Here is an 18,376-nt window from a genome sequence, read left to right on the forward strand (position 1 = left end):
TATACTCGAACCTGGTGAAGAACCTTCAAATTACAGCCCAACCAATCCTGCGTAAAGCCATAAATTATCAATTAATGTGATCCAGATTAGGATGTTGTTGTTGTTGTTATTATCTCATCTCATTATCTCTAGCCGCTTTATCCTGTTCTACAGGGTCGCAGGCAAACTGGAGCCTATCCCAGCTGACTACGGGCGAAAGGCGGGGTACACCCTGGACAAGTCGCCAGGTCATCACAGGGCTGACACATAGACACAGACAACCATTCACACTCACATTCACACCTACGGTCAATTTAGAGTCACCAGTTAACCTAACCTGCATGTCTTTGGACTGTGGGGGAAACCGGAGCACCCGGAGGAAACCCACGCGGACACGGGGAGAACATGCAAACTCCGCACAGAAAGACCCTCGCCGGCCACGGGGCTCGAACCCAGGACCTTCTTGCTGTGAGTCAACAGTGCTAACCACTACACCACCGTGCTGCCCTGTTGTTGTTGTTGTTGTTGTTATTATTATTAAAGGGGAACTGAAGTCATTTTTAAACTTGCTTTATTTCTTAATTAACGTGTTCTTCAATTACGTTTTCGGTTTTAGTAACCTTATATCGTGACTCGTATTGGCAACTAATTGCAATTAAATATTATACTTATCGGTTTTTAGCCATGTTGAATTTAGTTCGTTTGGTCCACGGCAGGCTTCGCTTAGCCGCACGATCTTTATGAGACTTGTGCGAGACTTCAAGACGTGAAGTGCCAGCCAGGTGTCAGTGCCGCCATTTTGAAAACTTTTTCAAACGAAATATTGCACAAAAACGAGTTTAAATGACGATTACTGCCTACATTTTTCAAACTTTCCTGATTGCTATCAAAACAAACAAAACTTCCGGCTTGATTACATCAGCATTCGAAAGAAGGCGCGCACGTCTTTTGACAATGTTGGCAGATGTCGGTCACTTTGATTTCTGCTGTACGTTTTACTTCCGTCCTACGATGTCTCGCACAGGTCTCAACGAATCTCGTTTACGGCCATTGCTTTCACATATGGACTGATATATTACATAGCATATTTCAAACACTCATAACTTGCTATAGCAGTGACAAAATAGCTATCAAAAATGCATTCCGATATTTAATAAAATGAGAGAAATAGAATTTTGATAATAAAAAATTTGCCTTCAGTTTTCCTTTAATAGGGTATGTAATTTTGTCTATTAAATAATCCGAAACAAACTCAATGAAGACATCAGTCTTGGGCATTCTGGCTAATACCTCCTAAAACCTTTATCATTTGGGACAATAATACATTCAATTTCATAGAACAGACAAAGTTTTTCTTTGTGTTTATTCATACTTTTCAGGGCAATTGGATCTGACACCCATATGTGATTTATATTATTCCCCCATAGCACTGGGACCTCTTCTGGCATTATGCTCCCAAGAACCTACACATCCTAAATTCTATACCATAGGCAAGGCACTAGCCAATATCCATTTTTTCTTTATTCCAAACTCGATAACATCATTATAGCCCTGAAACAATCAAAAGGGTTACCGTTTTATTAATGTAGATCGCAATCAGACTCTAAAAGGAGCACAAGTGAAAAACTGCCCTTAACACTAACAGGGAGCCCTACAACTACACTCACTGGCCCCTTTATTAGGTACACCCATCCACCTGCTGTTTTATGCAGTTCTCTAATCAGCCAATCCCTTGACAGCAGCACAGTGCATAAAATCATGCAGATACAAATCAAGAGCTTCAGTTAGCGTTCACTTCAAACATCAGAACGGGGAAAAATTGCGATCTCTGTGACTTTCACTGTGGCATGGGTGTTGGTGCCAGATGGAGTGGTTTGAGTATTTCAAAAACTGCTGAGCTCCTGGGGTTTTCACACACAACAGTCTCTAAAGTTTACACAGAATGGTGCGAAAAACAAAAAACACTGAGTGAGCAACAGTTCTGTGGGTGGAAACGCCTTGTTGATAAGAGAGGTCAGAGGAAAATGGCCAGATTGTTTTGAGCTGCCAGGAAGGATATAGTGACTCATATAATCAGTCTTTACAACCATGATGAGCAGAAGAGCATCTCAGCATGCAACAGCAGAAGACCACAATGGGTTCCACTCCTGCCAGCCAAAAACAGGAATCTTAGACTCAAGAACAAGTTCCTATTAAAGTGGCCTGTGAGTGTTTACAGTGCCTTGAAAAAGTATTCATACCCCTTGAACTTTTTCACATTTTTCCACCTTACAACCACGAACTTAAAAGTTTTTGTATTGAGATTTTATGTGATAGACCAACACAGAGTAACACATGATTGTGAGGTGAAACGAAAATGATAAATGGTCTTCAAAATTTTAAACAAATAAAAATCTGAAAAATGTGGTGTGCATTAGTATTCAGCCCCCCTGTGTCAATACTTTGTAGAGCCACCTTTTGCTGCAATTACAGCTGCAAGTCTTTCGTGGTATGTTTCTACCAGCTTTGCACATCTAGACACTGAAATTTTTGCCCATTCTTCTTTGCAAAATAGCTCAAGCTCAGCCAGATTGGGTGGAGAGCGTCTGTGAATAGCAATTTTCAAGTCTTGCCACAGATGCTCAGTGGGATTTAGGTCTGGGCTTTGACTGGGCCATTCTAACACATGAATATTCTTTGATCTAAACCATTTCACTGTAGCTCTGGCTGTATGTTTAGGGTCATTGTCTGGCTGGAAGGTGAATCTCCTTCCCAGTCTCAAGTCTTTTGCAGCCTCCAACAGGTTTTCTTCCAGGATTGCCCTGTATTTAGCTCCATCCATCTTCCCATCAACTCTGACCAGCTTCCCTGTCCCTGCTGAAGAAAAGCATCCCCATAGCATGATGCTGCCACCACCATGTTTCACAGTGGGGATGGTGTGTGCAGGGTGAGGAGCAGTGTTAGTTTTCTGCCACACATAGCGTTTTGCATTTAGGCCAAAAAGTTAAACTTTGGTCTCATCTGACCAAAGCACCTTCTTCCACATGTTTGCTGCGTCCCCTACATGGCTTCTTATGCCTGTCTTTCAACAATGGCTTTCTTCTTGCCACTCTTCCAAAAAGGCCAGATTTGTGGAGTGTACGACTTATAGTTGTCCTGTGCACAGATTCTCCCACCTGAGCTGTGGATTTCTGCAGCTCCTCCAGAGTGATCATGGGCCTCTTGGCTGCTTCTCTGACCAGTGCTCTCCTTGCTCGCTCTGTCAGTTTAGGTGGATGGCCATGTCTTGGTAGGTTTGCAGTTGTGCCATACTTTTTCCATTTTTGAATGATGGATTGAACAGTGCTTCTTGAGATGTTCAGAGCTTAAGATATTTTTTTATAACTTAACCCTGCTTTAAACTTCTCCAGAACTTTATCCCTGACCTGTCTGGTGAGTTCTTTGGTCTTCATGATGCTGTTTGTTCTTCAGTGTTCTCTAACAAACCACTGAGGCCTTCACAGGACAAGTGTATTTATGCTGAGAGTAAATTACACACAGTTGGACTCTATTAACTAATTAGATGACTTCTGAAGGCAATTGATTGCACTGGATTGTATTTAGAGGTATCAGAGGACAGGGGGCTGAATACTAATGCACACCACATTTTTCAGATTTTTATTTGTTTAAAATTTTGAAGACCATTTATCATTTTCGTTTCACTTCACAATTATGTGCTACTCTGTGTTGGTCTATCACATAAAATCTCAATAAAAAACTTTTAAGTTCGTGGTTGGAAGGTGGAAAAATGTGAAAAAGTTCAAGGGGTATGAATACTTTTTCAAGGCACTGTATAGTAATGCATATGCGGTCCATTTGGTAGTCCATGTGGTAGTGATGCATTAATGCCCCTTGGGGTTGTAAGCATTTATCAGTGACATTCTGCACTGGTTGATCACCAATTTGGCATAGTGTACATTAATGACATTGCTGTTACCAGTTTACCATCCTTAGCTTTCTACAGTGCTTATACCTCTTGCGCAATTCCTGTCTCCTATATGTGAGCTGTTTGCTTTAGTTTTTTGTCACAGTACCCATTCGTCCATCATCTGTAGCCGTTTATCCTGTCCTACAGGGTCGCAGGCAAGCTGGAGCCTATCCCAGCTGACTATGGGCAAGAGGCAGGGTACACCCTGGACAAGTCGCCAGGTCATCACAGGGCTGACACATAGACACAGACAACCATTCACACTCACATTCACACCTACGGTCAATTTAGAGTCACCAGTTAACCTAACCTGCATGTCTTTGGACTGTGGGGGAAACCGGAGCACCCGGAGGAAACCCACGCGGACACGGGGAGAACATGCAAACTCCACACAGAAAGGCCCTCACCGGCCGCTGGGCTCGAACCCAGAACCTTCTTGCTGTGAGACGACAGTGCTAACCACTACACCACCATGCCGCCCCTTCATAGTACCCAGCAGGATCATTTAACCCCATTAGCATAACCAACACCTACTTTTTGTTGTTTATTGGATTTATATCTTGGTACTTTTACTATTAAACTATAATAATAATAATAATATAACCTTTATTTAACCAGGTTAGTCTCATTGAGATTAAAAAAAAAATCTCTTTTCCAAGAGAGATCTGGCCAAGAATGGCAGCAGTGCATATAGTTTCACATTCAACATTAAATCGCAGCAGACAAAGACATCTCAAAGTGCATTCCAATGTGTAGAAATAAATAAATATTACTAATTAAACCATTCACAAGTTTGGATAGACTCAGATTCAATGGACTTAACAATGCCTTTAAAATCATTGAGTGAAACAAGGTAGTGGAGTTTGAGCTTGTTCTGCAGGCGATTCCAAGCAGATGGTGCTGTAAACATAAAGGTCTTCTTCCCTAGCTCAGTCCGAGCTTGAGGAACAGTCATGAGGAGAACATCCTGAGACCTTAACCCATATGTGCCCTGTTTCACAGAGAGATATTCACTTAGATAACATGGAAGTCTGCCTAGAATGGCCTTATAGAGAAAGATGTACCAATGACTAAGCCAGCGAACTGACAGAGAAGACAGGTTGACCTTGGAGTATAATACGTAATGATGAGTGAGGGGTTTTACAGTTCGTTATGAACCTTAAAGCTCTATGGTACATGATATCTAACATATGAAGACACTGAGATGGAGCATTCATGTACAACAAATCACCATAATATTTGTTCTGGTTATGAGAGCACGTGTTTGCTCTGATTATACACTAGTATTGTGTCTCATGCTGGTGACTCTAAATTGCCCCTCGGTGTGAATGAGTGTGTGATTGGGAATGTGCGTGATGCCCTGTGATGGATTGGTGTCCCACCCACGGCATGTTTCCAGCCTTGTGCCCCTTTGTGTTCCTGGGATGGTCTCTGGATCCATCGCAATCCAGACCAAAAAAAAAAAAGCAATCACTGAAGATGGAATTAATGAAATTTGACACAGCAAGTGAATAATGTACAACCCCGATTCCAAAAAAGTTGGGACAAAGTACAAATTGTAAATAAAAACGGAATGCAATGATGTGGAAGTTTCAAAATTCCATATTTTATTCAGAATAGAACATAGATGACATATCAAATGTTTAAACTGAGAAAATGTATCATTTAAAGAGAAAAATTAGGTGATTTTAAATTTCATGACAACAACACATCTCAAAAAAGTTGGGACAAGGCCATGTTTACCACTGTGAGACATCCCCTTTTCTCTTTACAACAGTCTGTAAACATCTGGGGACTGAGGAGACAAGTTGCTCAAGTTTAGGGATAGGAATGTTAACCCATTCTTGTCTAATGTAGGATTCTAGTTGCTCAACTGTCTTAGGTCTTTTTTGTCGTATCTTCCGTTTTATGATGCGCCAAATGTTTTCTATGGGTGAAAGATCTGGACTGCAGGCTGGCCAGTTCAGTACCCGGACCCTTCTTCTACGCAGCCATGATGCTGTAATTGATGCAGTATGTGGTTTGGCATTGTCATGTTGGAAAATGCAAGGTCTTCCCTGAAAGAGACGTCGTCTGGATGGGAGCATATGTTGCTCTAGAACCTGGATATACCTTTCAGCATTGATGGTGTCTTTCCAGATGTGTAAGCTGCCCATGCCACACGCACTAATGCAACCCCATACCATCAGAGATGCAGGCTTCTGAACTGAGCGCTGATAACAACTTGGGTCGTCCTTCTCCTCTTTAGTCCGAATGACACGGCGTCCCTGATTTCCATAAAGAACTTCAAATTTTGATTCATCTGACCACAGAACAGTTTTCCACTTTGCCACAGTCCATTTTAAATGAGCCTTGGCCCAGAGAAGACATCTGCGCTTCTGGATCATGTTTAGATACGGCTTCTTCTTTGAACTATAGAGTTTTAGCTGGCAACGGCGGATAGCACAGTGAATTGTGTTCACAGATAATGTTCTCTGGAAATATTCCTGAGCCCATTTTGTGATTTCCAATACAGAAGCATGCCCGTATGTGATGCAGTGCCGTCTAAGGGCCCGAAGATCACGGGCACCCAGTATGGTTTTCCGGCCTTGACCCTTACGCACAGAGATTCTTCCAGATTCTCTGAATCTTTTGATGATATTATGCACTGTAGATGATGATATGTTCAAACTCTTTGCAATTTTACACTGTCGAACTCCTTTCTGATATTGCTCCACTATTTGTCGGCGCAGAATTAGGGGGATTAGTGATCCTCTTCCCATCTTTACTTCTGAGAGCCGCTGCCACTCCAAGATGCTCTTTTTATAGCCAGTCATGTTAATGACCTATTGCCAGTTGACCTAATGAGTTGCAATTTGGTCCTCCAGCTGTTCCTTTTTTGTACCTTTAACTTTTCCAGCCTCTTATTGCCCCTGTCCCAACTTTTTTGAGATGTGTTGCTGTCATGAAATTTCAAATGAGCCAATATTTGGCATGAAATTTCAAAATGTCTCACTTTCGACATTTGATATGTTGTCTATGTTCTATTGTGAATACAATATCAGTTTTTGAGATTTGTAAATTATTGCATTCCGTTTTTATTTACAATTTGTACTTTGTCCCAACTTTTTTGGAATCGGGGTTGTATGTGCCTGTTACATAAATGCCTGATTTACTGGTATTGTTAAATTGAGAGACAACACTTGCAAAGGAACAATTCAGCAAATAACTGTTCAATTACTTTTGATCTCTGGAAATAGGAGACTATAGAGATTATAATAAGATTTATGATTTTTTTTTTTTTTGGCCTACACACTATATGGACCATGAGATGGCCGAGTGGTTAGCGTGTCCGCCTCTCGACCGGGAGATTATGAGTTCTGTTTGCAGAAGGGTCATACCAAAGACCATCATAAACATATCATCTCCTGCCTTCAATACAGATGTGAGCAGGGAGTCAAACTTTTGGGGTTACCAGAGGTCTGGCCCTACTGTAACCCTAGCTGTGTAATTGGTAAGAGGCCGAGGGCTATAGAAACGGAGAACGGCGCTGCCCGATGTGCTTTAAGGGCCTAGTTAGTACCTTTATTGGAGGCTGCTTGGGAATACCAGGTGCTGGCACAGGAAGGACTTTGACATATGTAAACTAATACCTTTAACTGAAAACTGCCATTCTGCACATTTCATTTTAATTCCAATGTGCTAGAGAATATTGCCTGAAAAGAAACTGTGTCAATATACATGCTGAAATGCTCATAGGCATCCATTATTGATTTTGATTCCATTGCCATGAATTTTAACCTCTTAAGGCCGAGGGTGCTGGGAGGTGTGGCTCGCTGAGACAGACATACCCAAAATGAATCAAAAATAGTTCCACAATTATCAGGTCAATATGCATAATCTTGGTGTACAGTATATGGATATCAAAGACCTCAGAAAATATATTTCCAGTGTCAGTAACATTGTGACTATCATTATGCCTGAGCAAAAGTGTGATAAACCAAAGGAGAAATTTACTTTTTTTTTTATCCTCGCCTAAAGTTTATTCTAGATTAGACAGTGAAGGGAGGGAACCTTATGACCAAAAGATTTGTTACCCTAAACACTGTTCAGGTGACTGATACTATGATAGTGTGAGTACACAGGCACTTACAGCTGTACTTGCGGCGGAAGACAGCTTTAGAATAGCAAACCAAGCCAAAATGAGAGACAGAAATCGTAGTCAAAGAACAAGCTAGGGTCGGGCGATTGATGAACACAGTAACGTGGGCAAAACAGAAATCGAGAAAACACTAGCAAAGGTCAGAAAGGCAGTCAGAGAATAACAAGGCTTGGAATGTATGGAAAAACCAGAACAATACTTCGCAATGTGTGCTTGTGTGACTGAGACAGGTAATGAGGAAATGAATGTCAGCTGAGAGTCAGAAGGCGGGAGACAGATGGCGCTGTGTGTGCTGGGAGTTGTAGTCCGAGCTGTCCATGTTTGTAGTCTGCTTGTCTCCAGTGGGTTTACCGACAGATAGCAATGTTCCCATGCACAAAGATGCCACTTTTTTATTCAGCAACTCTTTGACTACAACTGGAAAAAAAAGAAAAAAATACCACAAAGTACATAGATGCTACAAACGATTTAATAAGTATAGAACTTACCAAAACAGCATTTTTAAAAACTTTTTATTGGAAGTCAATTAAGGTACTGTAGCGTTCTATTGGATCCAGTACAGGTCTGTAGGGTTTAAGAAATTAATGGAGTCTCTCTCTCTTTCTCTCTCTCTCTCTCTCTCTCTCTGTTTGCCAGGGTGGAGAATGCTTGTGCCAAGCTGGTAGAAGCAGCTCGGATGCTGAAGACAGATCCGTATTCTGTTCCTGCTCGAGATTACCTTATCGATGGCTCTCGTGGCATCCTCTCAGGCACATCAGACCTGCTACTTACCTTTGATGAGGCAGAGGTACGAGTTCTGTCTCCGCTGGAGTTTGTCCATGAACAGCAGTCTGTCCGGCATAAAGTTGATAATTGTGCCTTTTATTGCTATTAAGCAATAGTTTGAAGACATTTAATAACCTAAGCTGTGTCTTCCATGTTCCTTGATTTGCCATTAACTGACCGATTTAGGAAAAGCTACCCAGTCAGTTGAGAAGTGTTTGATTTAAAACATTGAGTCATCCTTTTAAAACCGGACTGAATTTTAGAGTTCTGTCGAATCTGTTTAATACAGATCTGCTCCACTAAATATTCCAAAGCAGTAAATTATTTACATTTTTGTTGTCAGTTAGCACTATTAATTGCTTTATTCCACTCTGTCCCCTTTATTTCTAGGCCGTTTAATTATTATGTTGCTTTAAAGCTGACTCTTTTATTTAGGCTTTTTGTGCCGTAAGATTAAACAGGAAATGTACTGTTTTGTTTCTCTCTGTATTATCCTAATCCTCCCTGTGCACCAGTGTAGCAGAAATTACCCTGAGCACATGATCTCAGGCACACGTTGAGTGCACATTGTTTCTTTAGAAGTAGCAACACAGGAGCACAGCTCATCAGAGCACTATTTATCACAAGGCAAAATATATGACCGAACTCCCCAACCCTTCAGCCCTGCTCTGAATATGTTGCATACCGTATTTATTTTCCAAAAGCAGAGATTAAATATAATTGAATCATACTTTTTAGCAGTTATTATTATTATTATTATTATTATTTCCATGTCGCACAGTTTGTGTTATCTTCTATCTTTGTGGTTTGTACTGGTATCAGCAAAGGCCTCAGACAGACAGTACTTTTCTCAGTATGCGAGTTGTACCCAAAAGGGCTGACTTCTGCAAAGTGCGTAGAGCATATCAGATTCAAGCTGTTCTAGATAATCTTTGAACTTCAGTGGTATTGACCCTAAGGCGCCAATCACCACTGGTATCTCTGCGACCTTACTCTCGGGCATTCTCCACAATCTTCCAATCTCCACCTTCAGCTCAGAGTAGGCATCAATCTTATCTATTTGTTTTGTAACAATGTTGTAGTCTGCTGGGAGGGCTACATCAATGATCTCCATCCATCTATCCATTATCCGTAACTGTTTATCCTGTACAGGGTCGTGGATAAGCTGGAGCCTATCCCAGCTGACTATGGGCGAGAGGTGGGGTACACCCTGGACAAATCGCCAGGTCATCACAGGGCTGACACATAGACAAACAACCATTCACACTCACATTCATACCTACGGTCAATTTAGAGTCACCAGTTAACCTAACCTGCATGTCTTTGGACTGTGGGGGAAACCGGAGCTCCCGGAGGAAACCTATGCAGACATGGGGAGAACATGCAAACTTCACACAGAAAGGCCCTCGTCGGCCGCTGGGCTCGAACCCAGGACCTTCTTGCTGTGAGGCGACAGTGCTAACCACTACACCACTGTGCCGCCCACATCAATGATCTGACATTGATTATTTTCTATTATTATTATCTTGAATGAGAGTGCCATAGCCGTTTGCCCAGAAGCCCAGGACAAATTCTTAGTTTGTATGTAAGGTGTGCACTTTTCTCCGAGTGTGTTATGCTGCCGTGTGATGCAGCATGAGCAGCAGTTTGAAAAGATGTGGTTGGGTTGGCCAGCTTCACATGTCTCAGAAGAAGCATGTGTTTGCCTTCACCTTCCCTGGTTGGTAGCGGTTGTATGATAGTGGAGAGCTGGCTGGTGGGTGGGAATCGACGGATGGACCAAAATGGGGGGAAAAGCACAGACAGCTCAGACTCCTTCTATAAATGTTAAATAAACTTCTCCATGCAGAGTTACTTTATCGATGATGATCTCCTTTATGAAGTGACAATCTTATTATGTGGAACACCTGCCATCTGTCCCTGTGAATTAGAATACATGTGGTTTACCTTTTTATATTACATCTATAAAAAATACAAAATAAAATCCATAATATGCAATGTAATTTCACTCCCCTGTTCTGAATGTAAAACAGCAGCCCAGCATTCATCGCATGATTTTAGGTATGTGAATAATTTATGTATTTTTCTTTTTCAGGTGCGTAAGATCATACGTGTCTGTAAGGGCATCTTGGAATACTTGACAGTAGCTGAAGTGGTTGAGAACATGGAGGACTTGGTCACGTACACTAAAAACCTGGGACCAGGTGCTTTTCAGTCGACTGCACTTCAACTGTTGTTTTCACCATCATGCCGCCCCATACAACACCAGTCATTTAAAAAAAAAAAAATCAACCAATTTCCCTCTCATAATAGTCGACCTTAAAGCTACAGAGCACATTTTCATGAAGTATCATGAAACTGGCTGTGAAAATTATGATAAAATCACTGACTAAAAATAGACTAAAATTAAAACGAGGGTTATGTATATAACCGCGGTTCTATGAGTTTCGGATGACCGCCAGAGGCGGTGCTTTCAGCACATGGATATCCATCACACGAACGTGCAGGTCGAGTAATAGTAACAACAAAGTCACGTGTGACCTGGGTGACGTCACCCCGTGACCCCGGCATAAAAGACCGGTAAACCCAGGAAGTGACCTCTTGGCAAATCTTCTCGTGTACACTCCGAGTGACTGCCAAGCTCTGGCGGTCATCCGAAACTCATAGAACCGCGGTTATATACATAACCCTCGTTCTATTTCGTTTCTACTGACCGCCAGAGGCGGTGCTTTCAGCACATGGATGACTAATACCAACCAGGTCATGAGGAGTGCCTACCCGTACCCAGTGCTGCTGCGACGGGCCTGGAATGACAGCCGTCGCCACAGGATTATGTGGGACGACATTAAGACGGTGAAACCTGGTGAAGGTGCAGCTGGAAGCCCAGGAGGCTGCGCTGCATATGTCTGAAAGGGGCACGCCCTTCAGTGATGCCCATGAGGCTACCACGCCCCGTGCAGAGTGCGCCCTGGCAGCCGGAGGAATCGGGAAGCCACTGTGCCTGTAGGCATGTAATATGGCCTCGACTATCCACTTGGATAGCCTCTGCTTAGAGAGCGCCAGACCCCTCGACGGTCCTGTGTGGCACAGAAACAGGGCGTCACTCCTACGGAAGCCCTCTGTACGCGACACGTACACCCTGAGGGCGCGAACTGGGCACAAAAGTTCCGACCTCTCACCATGGCCCGCCTCGAACGCCGCAAGGCTAAGGGGCTGGTTGACGAGGGTAGCAGAGAGGGTCTTTGGGAGGAAAGAGGGGTTAGGCCACAGGGTGACCCCACTGTCGCCGGAGTGCCACTGCAGGCACTCCCCACTGACTGACAGCGCGTGTAGTTCCCCGATGCGCCTCGTCGATGTAATAGCCAGAAGAAAAGCAGTCTTCAGGGAGAGCCATGAAATGTCTGCCGTGAGCAGGGGCTCAGAACGGTGCGTCGCAGAGAGCCTGTAGCACCAATGAAGGTCCCATGTGGGTACCCGGCTCCGTCGGGGGGGGTCTCAACCGGAGAGCACCCTTCAAGAGACGTGCCACCAAGGCGTGGGACCCCACGGTCCTTCCCCCAACTCTGGCATGCTGAGCAGAGATGGCAGCTGCATAGACCTTGATGGTGGCAGGGGTAAGACCCTTATCAAAAGCAGAGACTGGCGGAACAGTCAAATGGTCGGCAGGGGGCAGCATGTAGGCTCCTCCCCCCGAGTTAAGCACCAGTTGGAGAAAAGCCTCCATCTGTTGGCATAGAGGGCATTGGTGGGGGGTGCCCGAGAGCTTGCAATGGTATTGACCACTGCCGGCTCACAAGGACCTCGCAGGGGGTCCGGCCCTTCAGCGGCCATACCCAGAGCTGCAGACGGGCTGGATCCGGGTGCCAGATCTGCCCTCCCAGCTGTGATAGCAGGTCAGTCCTCACTGGCAGGCACCAGGGGTCGCCGTTCAGAAGTTGCAGCAACTTGGGAACCACACTCTGCCCGGCCACCGGGGGGGGCGACAAGCAGCAGCCCGTGGTGGTCCATCGCAACCCTGTGTAGGGTTGGCATGATCAGCAGCAGAGGGGGGGAGGCATACAGCAGTTGCCTCGGCCAAGCATGCGCCAGCGCATCCTGGCCCAGGGGACTGGGCCGTGGAGGCTGAACCACAGAGGGCAGTGTGTCGACTCCCGGCAGGCAAAGAGGTCCACCTCTGCCCTGCCAAAATGTTCCCAGATGGCGAGAACCACCGCTGGGTTGAGTCTCCATTCCCCGGGATCGGGGTCCTGGCGGGACAGCAGATCTGCTGCCCTGTTGGCAGTGCCTGGCAAGTACATGGCACGCAGGCTCAAGAGATGTCGATGGGCCCACCGCAGAAGTTGGCCAGCCACTTCCAAGCACTGGAGGGACTTTGTGCCTCCCTGGTGGTTGATGTAGTACACTACCGTAGTGTTGTCCGTCCGCACCAGAACGTGTCTGCCGGTCAGGCCTAGGAGGAAGTGCTGTAGGCCGAGGAACACAGCCCGTAGCTCCAGCACGTTGATGTGCTGCGCCCGTGCAGCACCGGGTGGAGGTGGAGACCGTTGAACCACCTCTGAAGCGGCATAAGTCCAGAAGTCCCAGCGGGACCAGAGAGGAGGCTGCCGTAAGCATGCCCAGCAGGCGCTGAAAGGTCTTCAGGGCGAGTGACCTACCCCGTCCGAAGCGGCCAAGCAGTAGGCGGATGTTGTGGATCCTTGTCTGGGAGGGAGTTACCATCAACGACCTCGAATCCAGGTGCACGCCCAAGAAAGTCGTCTCCCGGCTGGGCACCAGCGAGCTCTTCTTGTAATTCACCCTGAGCCCCAGCTCTACGACATGCGAGAGCACAGTCGCGATGTTGGTGCGGGCCTGAGCTGCTGACCGTGAACAGACAAGCCAGTCGTCCAGGTAGGGCAGGACACGCAAACCCCTTGCCTGAAGTAGTGCCGATGCCGCTGCCGCACACCCGGTGAACACACGGGGTGCCAGCGATATCCCAAAGGGCAGAACATTGAACTCGAAAGCCTAGCCCTCGAAGGCAAACCGCAGGAACTGCCTGTGGTGTGGCACAATGGGAACATGGAAGTAGGCGTCTTTCAGGCCAAGGTGACAACCAGTCGCCCGCCTGGATGTGGTGTAAGACATCCACTGTACGCAGCATGCGGAATCTCATGGTCCTCAAGTGGGAATTGAGGGACCTCAGGTCGAGGATCGGGCGGATACCGCCGTCCTTCGGAACCAGAAAATACCTGGAGTAGAACCCACCTTGCTGTCTCTGCCTGTCGACGGGAGAGACTGCTCCTTTCTCCAGGAGGGTGGCGATTCCCTGCCGGGGGACGAGGGACTTCCCCGGATGGCTCACGGTGGTGTTTGACCCCATGAAACGTGGTGGACGGTGGCAGAACTGGATGCGGTAACCCTCAGTGAGGGTCACCAGCACCCAGGGGTCAACGCTCTCCAGCTTTGGAGCTGTTCGCTGGAAAAAGCGGCCGACCGCCGGCGCGCTGATGTCAGCGCCGTCCAGAGCGCCCCCGTCGGTCACCATGGGGGCGACAAGGAGTGGACTGGGTGTAGGGGGCGGCACCGCGGGTCCGGGAGGTGGTGGGGTGGCGAAAGTCATCAACCCGTCTGGTCTCCTGGTGGGTGCGTGGCCGAGACAGAGTCGGTGTGGGCCCCCTGAAGGACTGGGCAGCATTGCCATGGTGGTGGGCCTGGCGGGGGCCAGCGAACTGCTGTTACGCCTAGATGACCTGGGCACTCCGATCCAGGGCTTGCTGAGTGGCTTCGCCAAACGGCTCCCCGGGGACAACAGGGAGAGAGTGCAGCACACGCCGGTCGGGCTCGGCCAGAGGGGACTGTGCCCGCCATATCTGCTGGCGGCCGAGGGTGAGATACGACATCAGCCGGCCCAGTTCCCGTGACGAGTAGGCAAAGGCCTGGAGCCGCGTCACACAGCTCCCGTGATGCCGCGCTCGTCCCCTCCAGCGTCTGGGGGTCCATGACACCTGGCTGGCAGAAGGGAACTTAAATAGGGTGAGAACGCTCCAAGTAAGTAGCCCAAAATAAACTATCAGGCGGAAATAAGAAATAAACGACCGGGCGAACACACCCGCGGTCGGGAATATTAACAAGGATGGCGCCGTGCGCTACAGAACTGATAAACAGCGGCGAGAAACACCGCTTTAATTTAAATGAATGAAGACCGCTTACCTGAGCGACAACAAACCGGCCTCCAGCAGCGAGGACACGCCTCGGAGGGCTAGTCAGCTAACTCCACCGAGCGAGAGCGCTCAGCTTAACGGAGTAACAACCAATACGAATATAACACACAAGACAGCCGGCCCGTGAGCAGGCCGGAGACAAGACTACACAAAACAAGCGGTTGATAATATTAACAAGGATAGGCACTGTGCGCCACAGAACTGATAAACAGCGGTGAGAAACACCGCTTTAATTTAAATGAATGAAAGCCGCTTCTCAATGTTGGGCATCTGCAGGAGGCCATAGGTAGGGGTGTCCTGCATTGCCGCCAGGGCCCTGCAGTCACTAGGGAGGTGGGAAGGCATCTAGGGTCCGCCCAACACCTCTGTAACTCCTCGATGTATGAGGCCGAGGGCGGAACAGACAACGAGGAAGGCTATGTGGGACCTCTGAAGAAAGCGCTCTGATGCTGGGCCACCGGGGCGTGTCCAACCCCAGACGGGCCAATGCAGCCCTCAGCGTTGGCTGGATGCTCAGGCACATGCAGTCTGCGCAGGCCATGTCCGTCAGCCCCTGCCGCAGGTGATCAATACCCAGGCATGAGGGGCACTCGCGGTGGCCGTCCTCCGGTTCGAGGGGGACCGGCAGTTGGCGCAGCGAGAGAAGAGGTCCATGACGCCTGGCTGGCAGAAGGGAACTTAAATAGGGCGAGAACGCTCCAAGTAAGTAGCCCAAAATAAACTATCAGGCGGAAATAAAAAATAAACGACCGGGCGAACACACCCGTGGTCGGGAATATTAACAAGGATGGCGCCGTGCGCTACAGAATTGATAAACAGCGGCGAGAAACACCGCTTTAAATGAATGAAGACCGCTTACCTGAGCGACAACAAACCGGCCTCCAGCAGCGAGGACACGCCTCGGAGGGCTAGTCAGGTAACTCCACCGAGCGAGAGCGCTCAGCTTAACGGAGTAACAAACAATACGAATATAACACACAAGACAGCCGGCCCGTGAGCAGGCCGCGCTTCTCAATGTTGGGCATCTGCAGGAGGCCATAGGTAGGGGTGTCCTGCATTGCCGCCAGGGCCCTGCAGCGGGAACACTGCCCCCTGTGGCGGAGGCTGAAGATTCGCCAGCAGGGCCTTCATCTCCTCCAGCTCGGTGGACATCGCCTCCACCTTCTGAGCCAAATCGCCCGAGCGCTTCTTTTTCGCCTTAAAAGCGAAGACGTGTGGGGGAACCCACGGCGCTTGCTGGGCCCCGCTGCTGCAGCCGACACCGTGTCCTGTCCCCCCGAGGCCCGGGGGATGTCAGACGGAGAATCCAGCCGAGCCAGCCTGGCGGTCCGCGCAGCCACGCTCAGGCACATGCAGCGCAGCGAGAGAAGAGGTCCATGACGCCTGGCTGGCAGAAGGGAACTTAAAAAATAGGGCGAGAACACCCCAAGTAAGCAGCCCAAATAAACAATCAGGCGGTAATGAAAAACGACCGGGCGAACACACCCGTGGTCGGGAATATTAACAAGGATAGGCGCCGTGCGCCACAGCACTGATAAGCAGCGGCGAGAAACACCGTTTTAATTTAGATGAATGAAAACCGCTTACCTGGGCGACAACAAGCCAGCCTCCAGCGGCGAGGACACCGCCCCGGAGGGCTAGTCAGCTAACTCCACCGAGCGAGAGCGCTCAGCTTAACGGAGTAACAATATGAATACAACCCATAAGACCGCCGGCCTGTGAGCAGGCCGGAGACAAGGCTACACAAAATAAGGCGGTTAATAATATTAACAAAGATAGGCGCAGTGCGCCACAGAACTGATAAACAGCGGCGAGGAACACCGCTTTAAATTAAATAAATGAAAACCACTTACCTGAATGAGGACAAGCCGGCCTCCAGCGGTGAGGACACCGCCCCGGAGGACTAATCAGCTAACTCCACCGAGCGAGAGCGCTCAGCTTAGCGGAGTAACAAACAATACAACACAAGACCGCCGGCCTGTGAGCAGGCCGGAGACAAGGCTACACAAAATAAGGCGGTTAATAATATTAACAAAGATAGGCGCAGTGCGCCACAGAACTGATAAACAGCGGCGAGAACCACCGCTTAAAATTAAATGAATGAAAACCGGTTACCTGAATGAAGACAAGCCGGCCTCCAGCGGTGAGGACACCGCCCCGGAGGACTAATCAGCTAACTCCACCGAGCGAGAGCGCTCAGCTTAACGGAGTAATAAATCAATACGAATACAACACACAAGACAGCCGGCCTGTGAACAGGCCGGCGGCGAGGCTACACAAAACAAGGTGGTTAATAATATTAACAAGGATAGGCGCCGAGCGCCGCAGAACTGATAAACAGCGGCGAGAGGAACGCCGCTTTAATTTAAATAATGAAACCCGCTTACCTGAAGCGAAAACAAGCCGGCCTCCAGCGGTGAGGACACCGCCCCGGAGGGCTAATCAGCTAACTCCACCGAGCGAGAGCGCTCAGCTTACGGAGTAATAAATCAAGAAGAAAAGAGTTGGTGGACTTAGCGCAGTTTCTTGGAGGGTGCATAAGCACAGCCCCAACCCTACGGGTAACGAAACTACCACAGCGCTTTGTCCAGATTTCAATCCAACTCGCAACCTGCAAACGCGAGAAGATGTAAGAGGTCACTTCCTGGGTTTACCGGTCTTTTATGCCGGGGTCAAGGGGTGACGTCACCCAGGTCACACGTGACTTTGTTGTTACTATTACTCGACCTGCACGTTCGTGTGATGGATATCCATGTGCTGAAAGCACCGCCTCTGGCGGTCAGTAGAAACGAAATAGAACTGAGTTGACTACACCTTGACTAAACCAAAACAAAAAAGAATTTATGTGACTAAAATGTAATTACAATTTTCAGCAAGCGACTAAAACTAAATTTAAAATTCTTTCAAAATTAACAAGCTGAATTTGAGGGAAAATATTGTCTCTCTGTAGGCTGATTTTCCAGGATTGACGTCTTTTTTTTTTTTTTTTCCTCCCGGTGTTAGAGGGTGACATGACCAACTATAGGGCCTATAAAGACTTTTTCATATATGACCTGGCCCATTTCTGGGCCCTGCTTTCATCTATATACTGATTAACAAACTCCCTTTACTAGGCATGACGAAGATGGCAAAGATGATCGATGAACGGCAGCAGGAGCTGACGCATCAGGAGCACCGCATGATGTTGGTCAACTCCATGAACACGGTGAAAGAGCTGCTGCCTGTGCTCATTTCAGGTGAGGGTGAGAGTGAGCTGAGCCAACGGTCACATGCTGCATAACCTTCTGTTGAAATAGCAGTAATGATCATTGCACTCATTTAGCTGCAGATGCAGAAAAAGGA

At 47.4% G+C, this 18,376-nt stretch overlaps 1 protein-coding gene across 3 annotated transcripts in view; it reads left to right on the top strand.

The window, feature by feature from the left end:
• The window catches only part of vcla (vinculin a), a 94,178-nt gene that overhangs the window by 38,080 nt on the left and 37,722 nt on the right, over positions 1-18,376 (top strand). For all 3 annotated transcript variants that reach the window (XM_060926113.1, XM_060926111.1, XM_060926112.1), the window contains exons 3-5: positions 8,703-8,853; positions 10,927-11,035; positions 18,148-18,270. In XM_060926113.1, the coding sequence (XP_060782096.1) occupies positions 8,703-8,853; positions 10,927-11,035; positions 18,148-18,270 (383 nt within the window). The remainder of the gene's footprint in view (positions 1-8,702; positions 8,854-10,926; positions 11,036-18,147; positions 18,271-18,376) is intronic.

This window comes from Neoarius graeffei, chromosome 7, assembly GCF_027579695.1.
Source record: "Neoarius graeffei isolate fNeoGra1 chromosome 7, fNeoGra1.pri, whole genome shotgun sequence".
In the NCBI taxonomy this organism is placed as follows: Eukaryota; Metazoa; Chordata; class Actinopteri; order Siluriformes; family Ariidae; genus Neoarius; species Neoarius graeffei.